This window comes from Lepisosteus platostomus, chromosome 12, assembly GCF_059453375.1.
Source record: "Lepisosteus platostomus isolate fLepPlt1 chromosome 12, fLepPlt1.hap1, whole genome shotgun sequence".
NCBI classification, from domain to species: domain Eukaryota; kingdom Metazoa; phylum Chordata; class Actinopteri; order Semionotiformes; family Lepisosteidae; genus Lepisosteus; species Lepisosteus platostomus.
The window spans coordinates 43395764-43421695 of NC_142622.1; the positions used below are offsets into that span (position 1 = coordinate 43395764).

General features: G+C 41.4%; 1 protein-coding gene across 1 annotated transcript; it reads right to left on the reverse strand.

Moving 5' to 3' along the window:
- Nucleotides 1-189: 189 nt before the first annotated feature.
- Nucleotides 190-19830, reverse strand: cdcp1b (CUB domain containing protein 1b). Its single transcript, XM_088602108.1, has 11 exons — nt 19316-19830; nt 14021-14242; nt 11994-12350; nt 11468-11677; nt 10648-11004; nt 9321-9680; nt 6452-6649; nt 5458-5832; nt 4329-4691; nt 3537-3624; nt 190-3002 (listed from the first exon to the last, which is right to left on the reverse strand). The coding sequence occupies exons 1-11, from the start codon at nt 19386-19388 to the stop codon at nt 2516-2518; spliced, it is 3090 nt and encodes a 1029-aa protein (XP_088458234.1). The 5' UTR covers nt 19389-19830; the 3' UTR covers nt 190-2515.
- Nucleotides 19831-25932: the final 6102 nt, after the last annotated feature.

Genomic DNA, 25932 nt, shown 5'->3' on the forward strand with positions numbered 1-25932 from the left:
TTCAATGCAATTTCACTCAGTTTACCTTTTGTACTGATGATCTAACAGTCTCAATATCTCTTCAGTGACAGTCGGTTTTGAAGGGTGTCTACAGCGTGTGCTAAGTATACAACTGTGCAAGAAGTTTTACAACTTCGATGTGCGATGCTTACCAAACTGCTCTGTTTGACACTAGTTTCACACAGCATCTTTCATATTTGTTATAGATTCATTTATTTATCCAGATATGTAAAAACAATGCATGTAGAATAAGTTAAAGCAGCATACTTTATGAAAATAAAAAGGGACTGCTCTAAATGACATTTTTATATCCATTACAGAGAGCTCTCTCTGAAAAAAATCTGAAAGACAAACGGGAAAAAAAACACATGGAGGAAATATATTTACACAGAAAAAATGTGAAATCCCATCAACACCATGTGTTTTCAAGATACCACTTCTGTTAATCCCAAACAGTCTTGGAGCACAATGCGTAGATTAACAACAAAGAATCAAGAACTGTTTCCAAAACATTTAAAGAACAGCCATTTAAAACTGTTAAAGCCAAGACATTAGGAAACAATTGTGCAATCTTTGTCATTACAGTGATGAGAAAACTGATACAGATATTACATGATCCCAGCTTTCCCTGCTTCCAACATAGAGACACAGGCATTCGGCTAAGGTTGTATTCCAAACGGAGGCAGGTGATCCCAAGTTTTGTTTACCTGTAAGGCTTTCACAGCTGCTCACTGCTGTTGACAGAATGATATAAAAGCTTACGAAGGTACACAAAAAGGACATAAATCTGTAAAACCGAACACACACAATAACCCATTGACATCAACTTGAATTTGCTCTGGCAGTCCAGCTATTGTCTAGCACAGCAGTTGCTAAAAGAGTCAATCCTTCTCTGGTGGACAGCTGACCCCTTCTTTAACTCTCGTGGATTGTGGACGCCAACGACAACCCTCTCCTGACTGACCTCAGCTTAAGGGCTTCAGCCTTTCGCCGCTATTAAAAGAATGGGAAGGCCGCTGACTTGAGACCTGCAGGCCACACCTGTATCGCCTAAAATAAAAAATGTTTAAATTGGAATTTGACAAAAGTCTCACCTGGACAGATTAAAAAAAAAAAAAAGATTTAATGGCAAAGGACAAGATGCACTCTCAGACCACGGTCTGAGGTCCCTGAATTGATTTCACAGGCTCCCTTTGAGAGTTAAAGGATCGCGGGGCTTACAAACCCTCACGGCCTGTTCCCCTGAGCCCTGCTGCACTGGAATAATAACATCCGCGGAGAACTTCTTAAATACGACACCTTAAAACACATATTTCGTGTGCCTACGTGGGGAGTTCATGGAGAAACATGCAGGTCTTTAAAATCCAGGTAACAGCCCCTGCTCCAGAGAAGCACAAGGTTATATTTATTATCTTACACATTAACCAAATATCTTTGGTCAATATCCATCCCTTTACCCATCCTACAACAGTGTATACTGTGGGTGAAGGAGACACATGTCTTGTCAGCAGGAATCTTTTACCGTTTCCCAACAGCCAGGCTGTCAAACCTCCTGGTTGCCATTGTGCTTAGCAGTGCTATCCCAACATTCAAATCACGTCTGAATCAAAATCAAGAACATGAAAACATTTTATACAATGCACTCACACTTTACTAGAAAAGGTAAAAAGGAGGAAATCTATGCACATATTATCCATTTTAATTTTTCTTAGTTCTTTACTGAAAATAATTACAAATAATTATGAAGTACTCTTGATCCAAGGAACAAGCATTTTGTGAACTATGAAGCGGTTTTGATTATATTACAGTAAGAAAATTTAATAATGAGATGTTTATGTGCATTATCATGTCTGCCAAGCTTTAAAAAGAGTGAAATAAAAACAACATCTGTACAGTCGTAATGCTAATAAATCCAAGCCGACCAGTTTCTTCACCACACAGAGACTAGCTGAGCTGTATTCTAGGAAGGAAATCTGTCCATTGAAAAGCAGATTCATCTCAAAAGCAACTAAGAAAGACCTCTATTAAACATGAAGGCAAATACACATTCAGAGCCACAGAGAGATGACTATAAATACCAAAGAGTAAATAAATAAGAGTACCCCATCTGATAAGGTTGTTTTAACAATTTTAAGCAAGATTCTTCTTTTTCAGGATCAGCTCAGAATTTAGTAACATTTCTTGACACAAGCAGGTGATACCCAACTCACCTGGGCACAGAAATGCCAGCCTCCATGGCAGACCAGTGTTAACCCGGCTTAAACACCCCAGTAACAGATGGCCTGAGTTACAACAGGTTTGGCTGGGACATAACAGCCCACGTTTAAAAAAAAAAAAAAAAGTATTCTCATAGGCATACGATGGACATTCTCAACTCTTGTTGCAGACCTCCGAAACCTTCCCAGAGAACCACAGCAACGAGTCTTCAAATACATTTTGACTAAGAAAACAAAAAGTGGGGTGGTCCTGGTCCCTCCTGGGAGAGCGCCGGGCACGCCTGCTGGAAAGGATCCGACTACATCGATGGCTCTCTCTCCATCTGAGTCTCCGCCTCCTCTTCCGTGTCGGGAAGAGGCAGCGATGTGGGATCTCCGCTGGCCTTGAAGGTGTACAGCTCATTATCCACCATGCGGTGGTCCACGTAGGACAGGTTATCTCCCAGGCCAGTGGCATTAGAGGCTCTGGGTGGAGCTTCTTTCGCCGGGCTAATGAAAGGTCTGTAGACGTCCACCTGCAGGTCCAGGTCTTTAAGGTCAGCAGCCAGGGGCACATCTTCCACAGGGCCTTTGAAGGTCCTGTACATGTCCACCGGAGGAGAGGTCACGCTTTGCTCTCGGAGGAGGTGGCCGTACACCATGGTGTCTTCGATGGCCGCGTAGATGTGCGACTCGTTGTCCGCCCTTCGCTTGGGGAACGCGGCGCGCCCGGGGAAGAACGAGTTCCCGTTGGGGTTGTAGATGGACACCTGCTGCACCCCCTCCTTCTGCTTCTTCTTCTTCTTCCTGGGCGGCGAGAGACAGAGATGGCGATAGCAGAGGAATGGATTATCATGGGGAAGAATAACAGGAAGTCTGGTGCCACTGCATCTAAATAGAAGAAAACTGTCTTCCCATTTTAGTGTAGAATTGTAAGATTTAAAGAAACTGCAACACCAAAATCATGGACTACATTGGGAACAAAATCAAATGCAATGTATAAAGAAGGTCTTTAGCTTCAATTCAAGCCTTGAACCAGGCCTCTACCGTCTATATTCACAAAGTTATTACAAAATGTTTAATGAACATCCTTCCAGGCCGAAATTGCCTCTGGAGATCAGTGGCACCTGGGACTACTAAAAGGTTAAAACAGGGGCAATACAGGGTAAAAGAAAACCTCCCAGGTTTATGAGGTAATATGACATTTGGATTTTTCTTCCCTGATGACAAATAAAAGTGATTGTTTAAAATGACCAAAAAGGAGCAAACAGAAACAAACCCTGATCTCCAACAGAAGATTTTTATGTAAAAAAAAAAGTCTAGAATGTGGATTGTACTGACCTTACTATCACACAGATGACAATTAAAACGATTAACGACAGGAACAATAACACACCAACAGCTCCCAGGATTATACTCAACAGTGGTTCTGAGAAGAAAAGAAAGCATGTGAATTAGAGACCACATTCTTCACTCTGGGCACACCCTGAGCAAGGCAGAAAAAACAAATGTGCATGAACACAATTCATTTATAATGTCCAGTTTGCAGGATAATTAAGCTCAAAGTTTATATATTGGAGAAAAGTAAAACTGATATAAAACCTATTTTATAACAGTTAGAATTTTGCTTTTCTCCTCAACCGCCTCCTCAGGGCAATACGCATTGATACACTTTCCCACATTTCCAAATTCATTATTTATTATTCATTACTCACAACTACAAACTACTGTAAAGAAAATGTTTGAAAAAAAAATCTGTGAGCTAAGAATGAAAGATGGGAAACCGATTTCCTTCTTCAGGGGCATCATGATGGTGCAGTGGTGAGTACTACTGCCTCACTGGAGCCCTGGGTTCAAGTCCGTGGCTGGTGTCTGTGTGGAGTTTGCATGTTCTCCCATTCTTCACATGGGTCTCCTACCACAGGCCAAGGAAATACTGGTAGGCTAACTGGTTTCTGGGGAAATGGGCCCTGGTGTGTGCGTGTGTGCCCTGTGATGGACTGGCGTCCTGTCCAGGGTGTGTCCGTTCCTGCTCCCCTGTAACCCTGTACTGGATAAAACAGATCAAATGGATGGATGGTATCCTTCTCCATTTACAGTAAAAGGCTGGTAATGTTGAATGAGAATAATTACGCTTTTTCTTCTGCAGTGTGATTTTGCTCTGCATGCTGAAGACGCTGTCCTGGGACTCGGGCTGACAGTTGGTCAGGTTGAACCAGAAGCTCTCGGGCACGCTCAGGTAGGAATCAGCCATCTCGTCTTCCCGGCGGCTGAACATCTCCTCCTCCGCGTCCTGCAATTGCACGTTGATCTCCGTGTGGCTGTTGTAGCACTGTGGCTGGGAGACATTGAGGAATTCCAGATCCGCGCGATATCGGGGTGGGAGAGACACGATCCAGGACAGCGTTGTCGCCTCCTTCATCCCTTTGGGCCAGTCAGGGGTTGCTAGAAGGGTTGGAACCCCAATTTTGGGGGAGACGGTAAATACATAGGTCTCTGTAGAGAGAAGAGAAGAACATTTTGTGAACAGTTTCATTATGGGCACTAGACCCAAAAACATCTGTGCTACATTAATCCTGATCCTTTAATTCTGACATCTCACATTGCATGTGACAAACTGCACTTTTACCACAGAGTGTAACTAAACAAATGATTTTGTAAGTATTGAAAATGTTTTGTTTTTTAAATGCAAAAAGATGACAATTGAATGATAACCTTTTAAAAAATCACTTTATGTCTAGGTTATTCTAAAATGCAAACAATTCTGCAAGCTAAATAAACAGTGATTGTTCTCTGCAATACTTTTGACTTGGATTTAGGTTCCTCTTGAATATGAAACAGTACAGAAAGGCCTACAGTATGGTCTTGTGGTCTTGGGAAGTTTAATAATGATCACATAAGGCTAGCACACCCATGGAATAAAGCAGATGTAGGCTAAATTAGATCTACATTTAAATAAATATATAGGTAAGAAAAAATGCATTTTTCTGTTCATTAAATAAATGAACAGAACATGTATGTTGAGCAGTGGGGAATCTCTTTACCTGTAGGATCTTTTGGAGTATACTTTTTAGAAGAAAATGGTTCTGAGATCGTGGTGGAATAGATATCTTCTGAGAATTACTGCCTTAAATTCCAAAGATAAATGGGATTCGTTTCCATTGGAGTCAAGAAAATGTATTTTTGCCTTTCAATAGGAAATGACAGAAGCAAGCGCCTCGGTCAGAGCTATGGACTGTGCGACTCACAGCTGGCACGTTACCTGGGAGGTCTTTTGTGAAGGAGACATTGAAGGGGGGCTCCAGTGCTTTGCTGAGGTCATCCTTGCCACTGGCTACCATGGTAACAGAGATATTAGTATGGACCTGGACCTTCTCGATGGGTCCCTGCTGGCAGAATGTCCCCACGTTTGATCCATCTTCCTCCGTGATGATGTAAAGGAAGTTCCCGTTGCATTCCTGCCCAGGCAGAGACTGCCTCAGGTTTTCCTTGCCTGGTGTCAGTTCCACAGCTCCGTACTGTGGGGCTATCAGGTGCCAGGTTATGCTTTGTGGGGAGACGGGCAGACAGGACTCAAGTGTGGGCACACTGAGAAGCACCCCTTGAACAGAAGAACAGTCCTTCCAGGCGTGGCATTCTGGAACAGTGACAGGCACAGATTCACTCAAAGTGATTTCTCAGTCTACCGAGATACAGCTGCACTGTAATGAGATATTTGCTACGATCATTTCTACATACAGTAGCAGCCTCTGTTCTGAGAGGGAAACCCTTACAGTTCTAATCAAGTTTTATTTTGCTAGACAGCACACTGTGCTTGAAGTGCTGCCCCACTGGTACATAACATCCAACTTAATCTCTCTGAAACAGATTGCTGAAGAAATCAGGGTTGTGGTTATCAGCATGGACACGTACCACTTAACAGTATCAGATGCAATTTGGTTACTCTATAGATGTAATACATTGTCTTGGAAAATTTGGATAACATTAAAACCTCCAACTAAGGCATGATTTAAAAAGATTTAATGGATCAATTCCAAACACTCACATACAAATATACCGCAAATGTTAAACATGTCTTTTAGTGAGAGGTTTCTTCAGCCAAAGCCACTGAGAGTTTCTATCATATACTGATTTATGAATTTTGGATTACTGAGTAGGTTATGGTGTGGTTAAAGGCAGGCCTAAATCACACTCAAACAATTCTAACGAGAAAGTTACACTATCACAGCACAGACAGCTCGACAGTTGCTGGATACCTATGGATTTGGTGATGGTCAGGGTGAGATCTTGCTTTCCACAGTCCAGGAAGGAAAGGTTGTATTTATTTCCAGACTGCATGGTGATGTTTTGCGTAGGAACCGAGTCAGTTTTCATCTCGCAGTCTGAATTCCGTCCCACCTTGTCAATCTTAACCACCAGGCCTTTCTCTGTCTGCAGGTCCACCATGCACAGCACTAGAATTGGAAACACATGCGCACATGTTGAAGTGTTTGCATAACAAAAACACTAAAGCTCATCAAGCCCTTTTTGGATAGATGCAAGATGCAGGACGTTTTTTGCTGTGTCATTGGAAAGATTTTTTAAATCTGCTTACCTTAAACAAAATTAATCAGCACATCTGTTGCTACAGTATTTATTTCATAAACCCCCTTCCAATAAGCCCAGAGATTTCCCTATTATTGTTTGTATTTACAACAGATATTGTATAAACTCACCCAGTACTGTGTAAACCTTTAGATCACTTAAACTCTTTTGCATTTACTTAGCTCATTGCAACGGCAGATACTGTGAAACGCCTATTTGAATTGCAATGTGAAATTCAATATTCTAAAAGTGCCTGAAAGGCCAAAATAAAGAAGAGAATGAGATCCTTATTCTTGAGGTGATGAAAAAAATCAGGATTCTTCAAATTTAAAAATCTTGTGAGATTGCTGTAGAGAAAATGTAGTCTAACATATAAGACTGGAACCTCTAACTTTGCAGGCCAGCATGACAACCTGGAGTGGAGCAAAGAGACACAGAAAAAACAACACTGACCAAAACTACATACAGTCTGTTGTATGCACAGGCACACACAGATTTCCACAGTTCTTACCAGAATCAATTGTTTTATGGTGTGGACAGCGCAGTATGTGCTGTATACATAAGGAAAAAAAAGATTTCCAGTCTTTTAAATTCACACCCGTAGGAATTGTAAGCTGTTGCTAAAAACGTTTTTGAAATTGTAAACTGTTGCTTTTCTTGTTGTACTTTTGCAAGTTGTAGATTTATCGACTCTGACGGGCAGCCTCTCTGGAACATTAAAACTGAAACGTGTCCTTGCATAAACGAAGGCCTTGTTGGCTTCATCAATAATGCATTCAGAAATCGACTAGCCTTCAGTTTGCTGTTTGAACAGCGGGTACTGGTTTCTAAACTATTTGGGAGAATGTGATTCAGGTTTGGAAAATATATATACAGTATATTCCAGCACAAAGCAAGATGGCCGACTGACCTACATAGTCAATGAAACCTTTCCAAAACATCTTCTCAAGAAATGGGCCGGCAAACAACCTCAAACCTGGCAAGCATCACCCTAAATGAAACCCTAAACGAAAAATCTAGGAAGCAAAAGTTGGCATATGTGGGTAAGAAAGTCAGAATGAAAAATATTCCCTCAGCCACAGAGCTCAATCTGCACTGATCTTATTTACAGGAAGGGTCATTCAAGGAGCCCCCACCCCACCTCCCACCTATGCATAATTTTAATGAAAGAAAGACACAGAGGAAAATAACCAATCTTAGCTGAAAGCTTGGGTCAGGCGAATGCTCAAATTGTAGTTACTGGCTCAGCTGAATCTGGAAATCTATCCATGGCATCTGCCACAGATACTGTACAGCTTCGCCAGGCATTTTCATTTTCATGGCAACAGCACTGGCACGAAAACAGACTGTAGCTGTTTGCAATTCCAGTTACTAACAGAAAACACAGAGCCCCACTTGTGAAGAGAGGCTTCATTGCTTCTTGGAAGAGTAAGAACTCCTTCTCTCAGTGGTGCCCAAAGTGACGAGGTCCACGGGCTTAGGGAAAGACCCGGCCTGACCCTGTACGAACACTCATTACCTTTCATACATATGAAGTTTTAGACTTTGTGACTTGAAAGCACTGAGATTGCTTTCACTGCTTCATAGGAGTCTTATTATTTGGGATTCTGGCCTCTTAATCAGGAGCTCCTTTTGGGTGAAATAAGATGAACTAGAAGCACAGTGACTTTGCATTGAATCCGGGATTTTCCAATGGGTCGGGTAACATCTAAACTACATTTGTTAAAACACTGCGAGAGACATTTAGATTTGCACAATATCACCTAAGGAGTCCTAACTTTTAGTCATTCTAGTCAGTATGATGACAACCTGCAAACATTCTACGAGAATAAACTGGGTTTAAATGCCTTTACTTCACTGATTGCTTTATGGCTGTAGGCTGCAACATTCAATGACTACCCCTTTGGTATTTAGCAGCTGCCACACATAGTGGCACTCAACCTGAAATATGTCATATTCCCTGAGGAGCTTCACAAGGCAAAAAGCATTCAGAGTTTTTACTTTGTATCGGGTATACAATTCCCATCATTTAAAAAAAAGCTATTCCAAGCCCAAACTGAAGTTTCATAAATCGTTAGGGTTTCAATAAAATCAGCCTTTGGAAGTAGCCGTCGTCCGAAAAACAATACGGCCAGCTACTTGTATTTTAAAACGTGCTACTGTCCAGGGCTGCTCTCAAAACCTACTCTGTAGATTTTTTTTTTTTTTTTAAATGTCCTTCTGGCTTCAGAATGCAACACTTGGATTAAAACTCTAGAATCTTGGGAAAGCCAGAACGAACGCTGCAGTATTTTCTGTGTGTGAAAATATTCAATCATGTGCACTGGTTCTATTAACATCCCACTGCTGTCATTAGGGGCAGGGTAGCTCAGCTGCAGTCCTGGAGGGTCACTGTGTGCAGATGTTCTTGGGCTCTAGAGTGGAGCTGCATGGAATGTCGCATTTTCTGATAGCCGACTCATCATTTAAACCCCGGATCTTATGAGAGTTGACAATATCATGTGACAAAAACAAACATGTGCTATCGTGCACGTGGCCTACCTGGATGCCTGCTGCTAGTCACAGCAACTTGGAAGTGTAGTGAAAGACCCGGACCTGCCTGCTCCATTTCGCAGTTTCGCAGTGACATATTGAAGTTCCCGGGCCTGCTTAGGGTCTGTTTATCCCCCAGCCTCCTCCCGAAGGAGGTGTTCGAATGGGCTCTCTGGTACTCCACCATCACCTCCTTCTTCAGGCAGGTCGGCTCAGTGTAGTTGACGAAGCCGACGCTGGAGTTGTGTTTGGCGGGGACGTTGAACTTCCACGTCATTAAATCGTCGTCGGGAAAAGTGCCGGGGTAGTTCGGAGAAAGGAAGCTCACTGCTGACATGGGGAGGAGATCCACCTCCATTATGGCGAGTCCTAAGAGAGGACACAGAGCTCAACGTCACATGTGCACCACTGTCTCCCACGAAGAGTAAATACCATTACCGCATTACAATTACAATTGTAGTAAGAATGGTGGAGAATGGTGCAGAGCAGTGGTTCCCAACCAGGGGTGACACCATTCCCAGACCTTTTTTTCATTTTAAGGTTTTCCATTAGAATTGAAGAAAGTGTTTCTTGCCTTGCGTGAAACCGGCATGAATTTCACTCTGTGTGGCTGTCCTCCACCAAGTACCCTGGCACCTCCTGCCACAGTTAAGCTGTCCTCTTTGCTTGCTGAGACTTTTGTTTTTCAGTCCTTTTATTAAAAAGCACTCTACTACAGTATCATTTACCTTCCATTATGTTAAATGTTTTCTAAACGTCCTGGACAGTGGTGCTGCACATAACAGGCTCTAAAGCTCAAGGACACACCTCGTCATTCGCAAGGAGAAATGCAGCCCTGAGAATGGGAAAACATTTTCTTTCTAGCACATAGTAGTACTGTATGAGTTCTCCCTTCGGGATGTGAATAAAGTACAGGTGTATGCCATACGTGAAGCGAATACTCACTTAAAATAATGTTAAAATACACAAAGACACTTATATAATGAGATCAGTGCGTCAGATGACGACAGTACAGGGTCACGAGGGCCCCGGTAAGAAAAGCCAGTTCTACACTGCTAGCACAGTATGAAATGTGTATTAATTTCTCGTGGTCCTTAACAGGATACAAATAAATAAATGAAACAAACTGAATGAAAAGGCAACAGCAGAGGGAGGGCGAGGGAGGGCTGTGCTGTCAGCCTGTCTTTGATGTCCCAGGCTCAACTTCTAAGATGCCACGTAAGGTTGATTCAACATAACACATCATGAGCGATGCATAAAGTATAAACTTTCGCCCTTATTTACAGTTCAGCCATTCCCGTACGCCAGAAGGATGACAGGAGCCGTCTGTGCTTACTTCGTATTGAAGACAGTGTGGAAACCTTGAAGGCATGAAGCTCCACGGTTGTATTGCCCGGGACCCGCAGAGACACTCTAGTTTTGTACAGAACCTGAATTCTGGAAATCATGCCCTTCTTGCAGAACACTCCTATGCTGGTGGGTCCAATCCGAGGGTAGGCCACGACCGTGTACTTGTGAAAGTCCGGGCAGCTCTCCGAAGGAAAGATCTGCCGTAGCCCAATTCCAGAGAAATCCATCTGGAAAGCTCGGCTCCCCGGGCCTTTAAGATCCCAAGAGAAGGTCCGGTTGAAGTCTGGGAAGAACGAACTCTGTATCTGTGAACCATCACTGCTGCAGGAAGTCTCATTGCATTCTGATAGAACAAGGAAACAGCATTAGGGGATAATGGTGAACTGCCATAGACAACGGTAATGATGCTTTCACAATAACTTGTCCAGCGCCACAGAAGCTAAAAAGCCTATAAAAAGAAAGCTACAGTAAGCAAGAACAGGTTTAAGTTTAGTTTGAGAACGTAATGGCTTAAATTAAACACTGAAGGTGCTGAGCAGTGTTTTTGATGATGGGGGGGGGGGGGGGACATCCCTCAGTTTATAAAATGCTATCCCCATTCATGAGGCTAAAAAGAACAAAGTAAACCACCTGAACAGATACTTAATAGTGTTACTACAACTGAAGAGTGGACTGGAAAACCCTGAAAATTAAAAAATAAACAATCAACAAAGCTCACATGCTTTTGTAAACTCTAAAAGACATTTTCCTACACTGGCTCTTAAAAAAATGCCTGAACGATAAATGCGAAGATATTGATTGCCTACCAATTTCTTTGTTGATGTCAACGGTGAAGAAATCCTGAGGATTTTCACAGGTGAACCGTACAGTCGCGTTGACACTCCTTTTCAGCTCCGCCTTTGAGGCGCACGTCTTCGGGCTGTCCCCAGTACAAACACTGCAGTTGGAGCTCGACGGCAATTTGCTAATGGTGATGACGGTGCTGGCGTCAGGTGTGAGAGCAACCTCTCGTCTTTCTGAAATAAAACATAAGAGAAGCTGGTACAACCTTCAGGACAAAGGCACCATTTAACATTGACGAAGTAATTAAGAAATCCAGTTATGTACCGTAAATAATGGACCCAAATGATTGCTAAACTTAAAATCTCTCAGATTTCTGCATTATCGTCCTAACAAAGAACATGTAAACTGATTTAATTGAAATACAGCACTAAATGAAACATGAAGGTAAAGTATTGAATATTCATTCGATATAGACCATTCAAAGCATTTTCATCCATTCATTAGTAACACAGTGGGGCGTGAGTTCGAGAAGATAGAGTACGAGTTTACTTTTAGTCCTAGGCCTGCTAGTGATTTTGAACGCAGGAAGATCCACCAGTTGCTTCCAGGGAAGCTGGAGAGACACTCTAGCCTGGATCAAGTCTTCTGTTTGAGAATCAGAGCCGGTCCTGCAGTATGTCCAGTTCTGTGCCAGTCCACTGGGGAGTTGGGCCAGAACAGTGTATTTGTGAAGGTCAGGGCAGCTCTCAGAAGGCAAGATCTGCCTCATCCCAGTTCCTGAAAAATCCAGCTGGAAAGTTCTTCCTTTCGGACTTCTAACATGCCAGGTGAAGGTCCTGTTGAATTCTGTGAAGAGTGAGCTTTGCATCCAAGCGCCATCACTGCTGCAGGAGATCTCACTGCACTCTAGAAACAGGACAAGATTTTCAAATAGGATATTTACACACATACTGTTCCCTCACGACTGCCCAGGGAACGATCGTACCCATCTGTAAATACAACTCTCCTGAGACCCCAGACGTTCTCTGGCCCATGGGGGGTGGCAACTTTGCCCCTCGACATTCAATACCTTCCCCCTGAGTGTGCAGATCATTTTCATAAAGCTATTAAGCTATATTCTGCTGATGCACAGGTTAGTTCAGAATTCTGCAGACACTGCAGTACCTGAATACAATTGGATCAGACAAGTGTGACTCTCCGGGACCACTGTGATGATCCTCCAACATCAAGGACACAGGCTTTCTCCCACAGAACCAGTATCCTGGTCTCTCTGGACTAGTCTGCTAATTGTAGCAGAACCTCTCCTTCTACAGCCAGCTTGTATTGTAGATGAGCAACCACCAATCATGCCTATACCTAATCAACACAATTGCCTCTTTTGTTTTCCTTGCCGTAATTAAAATCATATTTAGATGTAATCATTTAAGACTACTGTTTCAACATATCAATCGCTCACTGTTTAGAATATAAATAACATTCTGTGCTCAATGAGCTATTGATGTGAATCTTGGACAGCGATGTTTTCGCCGTGCACCAGTACAAGATAATGAATCATTAATGGGAATTAAAAATAGATGATGTTTTTGAACAGAAATTCATAAAAATGAGTCTAATTACACAAAACAAAGTGTTAGCTATATTATAAAAAATAACATATGGAGAAAGTGTATTTATTAATACTGATCTAAAAACTAGTATGCAATAAAATCATATTAAAATGGCCATGTTATAAATGTATGCCTTTAATCAAGATTTTAATAAATGACACTGAATTCCCGTAAAAAATGTGTCTCAGAAACAGGTTATTAAGACAGAAGACAGCTTATCCTTTCTTTGTTAGGTTTGATTCCAGTTTAGATCTCCGTCAAACAGTCAGGATCAATCGTTTGGCTTTAAATGTCAGTAACAGAATTTTAGTTTCTGTTAACAAGTCTGTTGTGTAGCTAAAATACAGGACAGTGATGCCAGTAAAAGGGTTATATGGGCTCTTTTTATCCTAGGAGCCTAGCAGCTGCAGTTTGGACAACAGTGTAGGCAAGGAATCATGCTCATCAAATAAAACATTGCATTTGTGAAACCAAGATTTAATAAAAGTATAAAGAACTTCCCCAGCATACGTCAAAGAAACGAATAGTCTAATCTTAGCAATAGGTCTAAGAGTTCCTGTGACCCTGATCAGAATCAAATAAACGCCCCAGTTTTTATCTCATATGTTAAATTAGCGGTCAGGGGCCCAGGTCAAGGTTTTTGTTAAAATCTACCTAAAAAACAATCTATAACTTAAACTGCAGTAATTGCTTTGTACAGGTACAGCACTAAAAGATCTGTCAGTGATAAGCCAAGTATAAAAAAATATGAATTCACAGTCATGCCACTTAGTCCATAAAGTAAAAAAAAAACCCAAGATAACGTATTTGTAAGTGAGTCACTGAATATTCACACAGGGGACTGGCGAATGGAAAAATACACACAGTAGACTAATACACAGTACATGCATCTGTCATCATAGCTTTGAGGCATAATGTGTGATATTCAACGGCTAAGGGGAAAATGAAAATAAAAAACAGCCTCCTCACCGAATTCCTTTTGAAACTCGACAGTGAAGAAATTCTGTGGCTCAGGGCAGCTGAAACGCACCGCCTCGGCCTGCTTCGGTCGGAGGGCCTGCCGGGGGGAGCACGCTCGCTCCGAAGGTGCCGCGCTGCCCAACAGGCAGACGCTGCAATCGGGCGATGGGAAAGGGGAGCCGATGAGGATTCTGGCGTCCGACTCGGGGATCACGGTCATCTGTTGGCATCCTGAAACACAACCATTCCAAACACGGGTCTGACCGAGCCGCGAGCTGAACGGCGACCAGCCGGAGGCAGTGCTACTAGGGTCCCTGTTTTAACTGCAAAAATAAAATGGTATATTCCCCGTTTTTATTGTGCATTACTGTTTCTGAAAGGTGCGTCATGAAGTGGAGCTCATTAGAAATCAAAGAGAATGCAGAACATGCCCACACACAGAGAAGAATTCACGCTGGCCTTAGCAACTTTGCAACTGGCCTTCATTAGTTCCTTTTATTATACAGCTTACCTAGAACTAACCACACATTCCCTGTTTGATTTTCTATTGACTAGTTACCAGGAAATCTCTTGCTCGTTTCTCTGAATTGATCACTGTGGGAAAATTCAGAATTTCCCTTCCGAAAGTGGGCTCTCAGATCCTCTTGCTGGTGGAGTGGGAGTAGGAGTTCAAACCTGGCTCCAGGCCCCTCGAAGTGCTCCAACAGCACGCCACAGTTAAGCAACATACCCACTAAAAAAAAAGGCCAGACCACCACTGCTGGGGGTTCAGGTGCCCAGGAGGATCATGGGGAACAACGTCACTGCAAGAGCCTGGGCCTGCACCGTGAGACACCATGCACTCTCCCTCCCCCAGAGGGCACAGCTCTTCACTGCGCTGGGTTTACACACTCTTGAGAGTCTAGGGGGCTGACATCACTCCGAGTCTCATTTCAGCATCACCGTTGCCCAAGAACTGTGGTGCAGCAGCGGGCACCTCCACCTTTGATGTAGCACCTCTTCACAGTAAGCGATAGGAGTACTTGGAAACACAAATGGAACTCATCCGTATTACAATCTGCCTACAGTCTCCCGTCTTCCCTTCATCAGGGACAGCACACACACACAAGAACAAAGGAAACATATGGGCCTGTCACAATGATTCACGCATCAGAACACATGCTGTACTGATTACGCAAAACACTTCCTCTATGACTAACCAGGAGCTGATTCTGTGTAGGCTCCTGACCATACTGAAAGCGCACTGAGCTCAGATCTTTCTATTTTATTAACATCTCAGAGAGACCCACAATGAGCACACAACTACTCGTGGTCACAAAAGCAGTTCTGATCGACAGGCAATGGCAGTACAGCAACATCTGGACTCAGAGCTCTGTCTGCATACCTAGACCGGGCTGTTAAAGTTAAAACATTTCACTACACTCACAAATCAAGGCATGTGCCTTAACATCTGCCTATCCCTTACAAATGAAAGGAACTATTTGCTTGCAGCCTTTGTCCAAAACACATCCAAGGTGACTTGTGATGTTTACTAAGAAGGAACAGCAATATAAGTGAGCATCCCTGAAAGAACATCATAACACTTGAGAATTTTTACATCTGTTTGTTGTTTCAGTCTTGAATGATGAATAAATTGACAGTTTTTCATATAACAGGTGGCTTGTGCGATAGGTGTGTTTGTACTACAGTACAGTAAAACAACAGTAAAACAGTTTACTACAGTAAAACAACATTTTCTATCCACACTCCATAAAGAAAAGCTTAAAAAGCTATTTTTATGCAGAGATGTGATTACATGCAAGCTTTTTTCAATGCAAGACAAAACAAAACATCCCAAGCACTCCGCACAGCACTGAAAAAACATTGCCAAATAATCTGGGCATCCAGCACAAGCTAGCTAACCATGCCGTTGAAGATAATTACACTTTTTAACAAGGTAACACAGAGTCTATATTTGTCTCTCACAGCTCTCAAAACAAAAACAAACTAGCAAATCACTAATGAGGAGAAAAGAAATCAAAGCGATCTACTGTAATTTGAACTGTTTTCCACTGTCGCAACAAAAGCACATCAAGAGGGATCCATTTTATTACCTTTACTATTGTAAATGGACAACTGCAGGTTCTTCTCTTTAGGTAAATAAGCAGCCGTTCATTTTCAGTATGTTAGTATGAGTCCCATACTTTGGGGTACGTGAAGCAGCATGACAAACCCTTCAGGAAAGCTGTACAATCGGTGGGATTTTCCAAATGAGCTCTACACACCTATTTCACCTGCAGTAAGTTAAACACACCGGCTCCAGAACAAGCGCTCACATAATGAGATACACTTCATTACTGGAACTAAAGATTGATTGACATTATTTACCAAACATTGTATGTTATGTCCACCAGACATTGGCCTTACTGTACAGTATATTGTAAGAAAGAGCAATAAAGTTTACAGTAACCGCTACAGATTTGCAGTTTGTTTTGAAGCTTGTTTTAGATTTCCACATGCGGATGAGTTAATTTAGCACGGCACAATGGTGCTTAGTAACGCAGTGGATCCAGGACTCCCCAGACCTGCCCCTGAAGTGCCAGTGAGTCTGCATGTTTGCCAGGCCTGTTTAAATATCAGCAGCACCACGAGATCAGTGACAAGCGGAAAACCTGTCCAATAAAGGCAGTAATGATTAAGCTCAGAAAGGGTTCAGCTGGGCTGAAAACCTGTGAGCACAGCAGCCCTCCAGCTCCAGTATTGTGGATCCTTGGGTTTAACCTGGGTACAGCCGGAGCTTAAAAACACTAGACTTGCAGTACAAGGCCCATATTCATCACTTTCCATAGCTGCAGGTTCGTAGAATTATTGTCCTGTTCATTTCTATAATATTGAACGGGGCGATGCGATAAAATGGCTTCACCTATCCTACATGTTACTTTCCTAAGCTAAGGCTTGATCTAACACATTGACATTTAGATTCAAGCTAAAGCTCTAAGACTTATATAACCTTTCACCAGCTACAGCAGCTGAATAGAAATGAAGTAGGAGGGAAATGTAGGGCTAATAAGCACAGATACATCCATCAAACTACCACACTTAAAATTTGCGTCGCACACATCCAATATCGATATCCATTATTTATAAAGCTGTCGTTTGTGCTTCCTTTGTATATAACCTGATGAAGGCTTCATTGCCATTAAAAACATCAGCTCACTGCTTCGTCCCTCTCTTTATTGAAAAAGGAAAGGAAACTCCCAACCTGTGCTGGCGTTTCTGTCTTTTCACATTATGCTCACTTGAGCTTCAGCACCCATTAACTGTTTTTGGAGACTGGAGGTTTGTATTTGGCCAGTTGGTGTCATTGTCTGCAATTTGTTATTTGTCAATCACAGAATCAGATCAACCCTCAACTCCAAAAACTGCAGTAGTTGTCCTTCACAAAACTTTTTGATTATTTTAATTTACGTGTCATCTAGATAGGCTTGGACAAGGTTGTTTGTCTTAATTTATAAAACACTGTATTTTTGCTTACTTTGTCTACGCACTGATGAATTCTTGGTTGCCACAAATTGATTGTTGACTATTTTCTCCCTGTACCTCTCCTTTTTTGGAAAAATAAAAAGCTTTTTTAAGGTGTGTAGACATTTCCCAGCATCTCCCAATTTGTATGTGTCATCTTGATATGCTTGGATTTGCATAACTACACAAGAGGTTTTTTGAATGTTCCTCCAGTATAATTAGGTTATCAACAAATAAATTGTACATTTGACAAATATCCTGATCCAGCAGATTCACAGACATTAGAGAAAAGCAAAGTGATCCACTTATTCGGTGTTGCTACAGAACTCCACAACACACACAGTGTTAGTGCAGAAGTTCGGGGATTTTAGTTATTTCAATGTTTTTGTTACACCAAATAAAAAGTTATGGTGTAAATAAAACCCAAATATTAAATCTTTAATTAATCTTTAACGTCATAGTTCATAAGCCATATTTATATAATAGTCCCAGTTTTATCCATACCCTCAGAACTGATATGAAACTAAGTGAAAGGAGTGTCAGGCTATGAGCTGAAGAAAGCAGATCACAAGTGCAGGTCACAAAGGTTGTCCAAAGACCCCTTGTGAGACTTCTTAAGAACCTACTGTATTAAACAATGCCTCTTCAAGATGTGTGTGTCCCCAAAACACTGAATTTTAGGGTATGAAAAAAACTGAACTTTAGACATTAAGAACTATTGGGGTTACACTTTAATTTTGAGGTTAAATCGTTTTTTAGTTGGTTTTGGAGTTCGTCAAGGTATAGAATAAACCTGGAAAATGCTGTATAACACTCAAAATCTAAAAATCTGTAAAAATATAAAAGGTAATCAGAACAAAATGGTGTGTTTAAACTGAAGTTTGCATTTCTATGTGTTAACAAAGGCTACTGATTGATTTTGGATCTGAAATTAGTTACCAAAGCCAAGTGTCACAGGAACCCCAAATCATTGAAAAATAAATTCGATTTTACAATATTTTTACAATTCTGGAAAGAAATTTGCCATTATCTTTATTATTATCTCGTTTTAGTTTAGTAAAAGTTGACGATAGCCTTTCTTCAGCTGTTACACTGAATATACAGAATACTTATTAACAGCTTATTTCCATAGGCAGAGATAACTTTTTTTCAGCAAAAAAAAAAACAACAACAATACAGTATAGCTCAAATGACTGCAAAGATTTCTTAGCAGTGATTAGTGGAATTTGAATAATTCAAGATCTTATGTTCTGGTGAACCATATTCTGGAATATCTATAGCATCCTTCCGTAATAACAGGAGCCTGGATTTAAATAGCTGTTGTACACTGTATCAGAAACAAGTCTGCGGACCACCGCACGACTCGAGTTGGGCTCTCCATCCCCGAGTTAAAAATATGAACGATTCGGAGACACATGACGGTGATGTCCTCTTTCCTCTGAGGCGACTGGAGAGTTGGTTTTTATTTCTGTTTGTATCATTCCTGTTCTGCCCCCAAAGCAAAGGAACGTTGTTGTTACTCATTCTAAATTGTCAACTTCAAAAAAGATACAAAGAACAACACTTCTTTAAAGTTGTTATATATTTATTCTATATAAACGGATATAACTAATTCTTGTCACCTAAGTGATAACATTTGTGTTTGTTCTATCCTTATACCTTGTGGTGACAATGGTATCAATATAAAGATGTTATTGTTGCTGTTAATGAAAATGATGCTTCTTCATACGTATCCGGTCATTTGTAACAAAGCCCTCTTTCTCTTCTGACGTCTGCCATTTATATACAGTATCTTGTACTCACCTGCGATCTGCAATCCCAGCGAGACGAGTATCTCCAGCAGCAAGGCGGCGGAGACTCTTGTAGTTAGTCTCATGATTGCACTACTTCATAGGGATCTTGAAAACAAAATACCCATGCGACGTCCCTTCCTTTCTTGGGCCACACTCCTTTTACAGTTTGCACATTGTCAACAGCCTGTAAAGCTCAAAGTTTTTTTTTCCCTGCTTTGCGTCTTTCTTCCTGGTTTGCCTCACGAAGGAAAATCGATAGAACAGGGCGTGTCCCTTTACCTGTTCAAACACAAAATGCGCTTCGCTCCGGGTTTAGAACAGCTGACTCGGGTTTCATGAACTCAGAAAGTTTAGTAAAAATGACCCGTGTCGCCTTTTCCCTGAAAATGCGATAATCATGCACAGCTTTGTACTACATACATTTCTCTATTTCATTCTTACAATCTAAAGCTACTGAAAATCCTTTAGAAAACGTGCTGTGATTGGTACCAACGTAACCTTTCATCCCTTATCCACAGGCCGGAAATGTGTACAGTATTTTGGCGTAGGTGTGTGGGGCAGCACGGCGCTACTCAAGTACAGGTAATCACAAGGAAAGGTTGCGTCTTCTAGCTCCTCAACCCATTCAACTTTCCTAAGACGGTCAGCTGTGAGATGCTGTAGTCAGTTAAGACAGGATATTTTTTATTAACTGAACCAAAGAGTCCACATGCGGGAATTAGCTTCATGACGGACGTTTGTGAGGCTCTTTTCCATTATTCTCTGTAATTACTATTTGAGACAGAGGTCCTGTATGTTCTCTGCATGAATTCCAGAAGTATTTTTTTCAGTCATGAAAGCTTGCATACAATTTTGACAGATTTTTCAAAATACTGATGTCTAAAACTATCTAAAATGTCTAAAAATATTGATAGTACCTTTTCATTATCTTACATACCTTTCTGTTTTAGTTAAAATTCCGGGAGATTTTCTTCAGGCTGTTGTACTGAATATATATGGAAACTTGGTAACAGTTTTTCTCTCATGGGCTGAGAAAATATAGTTCAAAATAATTTGAATTAATTTATAAGTAATTTCAAGAAATGTTCTTTAATTTTGTATCTCCCCATAAATGGAATTTCTCTGGTGCTTTGAATATTTCTAAGTAAGTGTGTGAGTCTCAAGTAAGTTACGGCCTCATGCTCTGTACAAGTTCCTGCGTGTCATCACTGACACCAGCATTCCTTCAGACAGGGTTGCCAGGAGGCTTGGTTTTTGGGCTTGGGAACTTCTTCACATGCTGAAACATGTTCCATCAAAAGCAGTTACCGCAACAGACATCAGATTTAAAAATCTGTAGGAAAGCACACCGAGCATTAAGAGGGACTTATCTCTCGCCACTGCAACACATTTACAAAGTATTCGGACATATCAGGAAAATAAAGCTTTGTTGCAGCAGGTGCACTGATATTTTGCTGAGCACACATGATACGTAAACGTGTGGTGCTGATTAACAGTTGTCATGGGCAGGGAGTAAAATCCAACACAAGCTATATGCTCGCAGTGCACACTTTGCATGTGCGATTCTGTCCCATTCCCCCCCAGAGCATGATCAAGACCCTCCTGCTCACTGAACCCTGAGCCCTAGACGCCACAGTCATCTGCTGCTGCATCACCCCTGATGTGACTTGATTGAGCCTCCAACAGACAGTCCCAGAGGCACAAAGGCAGCGTTCTCTTGAAACGAGCGACAGATTGATTCGTTTCTGTTTTTCTCTCTTGATTTTCACCACGCTTTACATTCAGGAGGTTACCTCCTGTCACCTGTGCCCAAGGAACTCAATTAATCAGTGATGAGGTACTTTAGTGTCTATGCACACAGGTGCATCACAGTCAGCCAATTGATCAAAATAATGCTTAAACATTTAATCCATATCCAAAATCTATAAACTTTATTTTTCTAAAAACATACATCAATATACAGTAAGTGATAAATTGCTTTGGATGCTCATTATATTAAGCTTAGTAACACCAGACACTGCTGTGTCTTTATTTCTGTTTCAAATTATCTTCAAGGGAGTCATGAGACCTCCTCTTATTTACAAACATTATTCCATTCTTATATGAACAAATTTGTTTCTTACAACCTGCACATTCTCTTATATCCTTGTTTGAACACGGTGAGGTGCTTTGTAATGTAAAACAGTTATTTAACACGCAGTTGCTAAGTGTTTCTGAACTCACCTCATCATTTCAGCAGTGCACTAATGTGAAAGAAATAAAGATAACTGAAGTCACAAACAGGAATCTCCAGGAGAAGGGTTCTTATCGACAGAATGCCCTGATTTGTTCTAAATTATTGTTCAGTTTCTGAGAATCAGTGTAATCAGGCCCCAGATTCAGCCGATAGCTTGTATAATGTGTAGCATTGTTGGCAAGTGATGCTTATATTGCGCTGTGCTTTTGATACTTATACCTCTGCTGTGTGCAGGAAAAATACCAATGCAATGAATGGCTTCTCCTGCCTTTCTTATTTTGCCTTTTTCATCTCATAAAAGTCTATTATATTTCATAATACTGTACCATACTGTATTGTACTATATATCAAAATCCCATACCACAGTGTATTATATATAATACTGTATAATACAATAGCACAGTGTATATTATACCATAATACCTTACTATAGTGTACTTTTAACCTCAAACAAAAACACAGGACAAATGACTCTTTGGTGCAGAAATAAAATCTCTGCAGCATCCTCTTAAACCCTTTCACTATCCGAAAACAATCAACGGAATCTGTATTTAATTAGCATCTGGCGTTTGAACGACTAGCAGTACCATTTCTGTGTTAATAGATTTACTGAGGGCAGATTTACTGAAACAACAAATCAACCCATTGCAGAAAGCGCATCACACTTTCGCATGTGAAGTGCTCAATAACACACACATTCTCCGAGACCCATGCTATTCCTGTGACTGGCATTAGAGCCGAAGAAGCCATCTAAACTTCCCCAGTTTGAGCGAAGAGACGGGAGTTACAGATCTAGAACGCCAGACATATGGTGCCGAGAGAACAATCTGTCATACTGAAGAGATGAAATAAAACTGATGGCGATCATCAGTGGCGGGCCAGAAGGAGGATAGTTTGATTGATCTTCGAAGAATTATTTTTTCCTTTGAATTGTATTTCCATAACATAGATTTAAAAACAGGTAACATCTTTTCTTCCAAAGCGGGAAATGTGGTGTCCATGATTTCTTAAACCTTGACCTCAGGAGCTGATCCATTCATTTGCAATGAGACAGAGCTGAGGATTACACTACAAGCACTCTGTACCTGTTACGGCATTACACACTCAGACATGTTTTGACAGAAAGAAAACCAATGCCCTCAACGTGGACCCTAAATTCTTAGAAAACTGTAGTATCATCCACCCACAAGCACCTTTTCTTCTGCATAAAATGACTCAGGTTGATGAAACTCACCAACAGAGCATTTACTCCAATATGGTCTCATAACTATTGAAATGATACAGTATGTGCAATACTTTACATTCTTCTCCCTGGAACAGAATTCTGTTCTAGCCACAGTATTCCAAAGGCATCTTGAACATTTTAAATCTTTTCAATTATTTTGTTTGGTACAAAATGGAAATGAGTATCTTGTTACAATATATAATACAATCAACCAGCAATTCAGTGCAATAGTGCTCATTCAAGGGCTGAACATCATCAAGAAGGTCTGTATCATCAACACTGAGAAGTGTAAGTACTAAGCCACTGAGGTGAACTTGGTTATTGTTGCTGTCTACTAGTGAAATCTGTATTTCGGATCAAAAGATTAATATGAAGCAAAAAGTGGAGAATTTGACCTTTTCTGGTTTCTGGATGTTGTTTTGCATGTTTTTATCCATGTTGGAACAGTTTCCTTTGTTGAGAAATCGAGTCTTGATTTCTGCAGAAGAAAAAACAGAGGATCTCCTCTGAGGGAGAGAAGACAGCGCCAGTCAGTAATACTGACTTTGTTTGTTTTCCCCCACTTCAGGTGCACATTAGAATTGGGACATTCATTTACAGTAACTGTAAAGTTAGTATTTGGTCACACTACATGCAATCATTGCTTCCAGGCTGTGACCAATCGACACCCCCAGACTCTTGATAGGTTCCTTTGAGATGCTTTTTCATGTCTTGAGTGCAGCCACTTTCAGTTGTTGCTTGTTTGTGGGGTTTTCTGCTTGTAGTTTCTTCTTCAATAAGTAAAATGCAGCTCAATACGATTCATTCTGTAGCTGCCATTGCCAGTTACTTCATCAGTTACTCTGCCTCCTTCTGTGATATTCTGTGCTGGAGTGCTATTCATTTTAGTGCCCTTGTTTTTGTCATTGTCGTTGTCATTTTGTCACTTCTTCACAATTCCAATTCTTCTAGAATGATTCTTTCATTTCAGTTCAAATGAAGTGCCATTCAGTGTTGCGACATTTGACGTCCCTATGATGAAGCACTCGTTTGATATCAAAACACGCTGTCCTCTTTTGCATTACTGCAAAGCACTGTTTGCTAGGGTAGCATACAGTGTTGCTATCGCAACTCACAAGCCAGTATTGCAACATACAATGTCGCTATTACAACGTGATTGTTATCGTTATGGACTGTCGCTGTCACAACGCACTGATCACTGTCACGACATCTGATGGTGCTATCATGATGCAGTAGTTTGCTTTCCTGATATGTCCTTCACTATTACAACATGTGATGTCTCTCTCACGATATCTGATGCTGCTATTGTGATGTATTGTTTTGGTATCGCAACACACCCTTCACTATCATGACATGAAGCAATATCACGACATCCGATGTTGCTATCATGATACACTGGTGTGCTATCGTAATGTGTTATTCGCTACTGTTGTGACATAAAAATAGGCTATCCTGTCACAATTGTTAACTATTGCAACTGTTGCTATTGTGGTGTACTGATCACTATCGTGATATACTGTTTTGCATGTCCACTGTTGCAACGTTCAAGGTCATAATTGCAGTGCAGTTGTTTGCTATCTGATGTCACTATCACAACACACTGGTCTGCTATTGAGACAGTAATTCCATATGACGCTTGGTCCACATGTGACTTATGAGGCTGTTACAATGTTTTGCTATCGTGACACTCTTTGTCTGCCGCAGTCTCCTGCTCACCGCACTTCCATTGAAGACTTCAACAGACTGAAGAGTTACAGGAAGCAGATGGGTGTGAAAAACTGTGCTGCTGTTCAGCTGCAGTATTTGGAACCAGTGGAAAAGCCCTGCATCTGCTTCTAGATGTACTTGGAAGTTACACTGTGGGACCGGGCTCATTACAGCTAGCTTCTGTTTACAGAGACCGATGAGAACAGCTGCCTACAGATGAGATTTAGAGGTCCATGGGATTTCTGTAAAATGTATAGTCATCTTCTATAAAACACACGCTCCAGCATAATCCTTTATCTTGGAACCAGTTGACTTGATTGGCCGCTTGAACTTCTGCCTCATGGAATGCAAAGCATGTTGCGATTTCTATGAAACCAATAAGGGACGCTTATTCTGCAACAATGCATCCAGAAAGCAGTTTTTTTCCTGACCAAGGGTGGTGGCAACATGGAGCTTACCCTAGAAACAAAGGGTGTTGTTTATGCAGTGGTTAGCATTGAAGCCTTGAAGTTCAATTGCTGGTGCCCAGGGTTTAATCTCAATTGCAGTTCACTGGCAATAGGCCTCGGGTGCTATCTGCGTGGAGTTTGTATGTTGTTTGCTTGTGTGTGCCCCTCAGTGGACTGGTGCCCTATCCACAGTCTATCGTGTCCTGCACCTGTTGCTTGCTGGGATAGACTCCAGGTCTGGAGGAACAAGCAGTTAGAAAATGGCTGGAATTAACTTTCATAGCGTACGTACAGGCTGACGTTTTCCGGTTTATCTCAATATCTAAAAAAAACATTTTTTTTTGGTCTGAAGAATTTTCTTTCCTCGGATTCATAATGAACTTTGTGGTCATTAAAATAGTTCTAGACATCAAAGGAACGTGGATATTTTTTGGTGCATGTAATTGATTTGCTGTGAACAACATACTAATGATAAGAGACGTCTTTCTCGGGGTACTGTAATTCAGGTCATTTCAAAATGATGTGGAATGAGAATGAAGTTGCACTGATGTTTGTTTTTGCACCACAGTGCATGACGGAGTGTGGGAAGTTCTTTTTAAAGTTGTACCACAAAATGATGAGTAGGGTAGCACTTGCTTTTTACCTGGTGCTTTTTTCACTTAGTCATTGTTACTGGGATGCTTATATGACCTCTAAGTGAAGACTAAAGGAGAAGAGCAGAGAAGACCGGTGAGCCAGTTCCAGAGGCAGCTCCCAGCCCACTCCCTGACACTACACCACCGTGCTTCAGAGATGAGGGGAGTGTTAAGGGTCATTTGTCACGATCGTAAGCCACTACTCTTAAGGGCGCTCCGGCTCTTCCTCGTTTGTCCTGATGTTTTGCACCTGCATCTGTTCCAGCCCCTCCCTATAAAAGCCAGAAGCTCCTACCAGTCCGGGCTCGGCTCTGGAAGATGGACGTCCAGAAGCCCGCCTGCCAGCGAGTCCAGTAGTGGTCCGATGGCATCGGC

Excerpts from the sequence above, each read along its gene's own strand:
- cdcp1b (XM_088602108.1), bottom strand. The coding sequence starts at position 19,388 with ATGAGACTAACTACAAGAGTCTCCGCCGCCTTGCTGCTGGAGATACTC. Across the intron at positions 14,243-19,315 it reads GCTGGGATTGCAGATCGCAG|GATGCCAACAGATGACCGTG; the intron begins GTGAGTACAAGA and ends GTTGTGTTTCAG. Across the intron at positions 5,833-6,451 it reads GACCATCACCAAATCCATAG|AATGCCACGCCTGGAAGGAC; the intron begins GTATCCAGCAAC and ends TCACTGTTCCAG.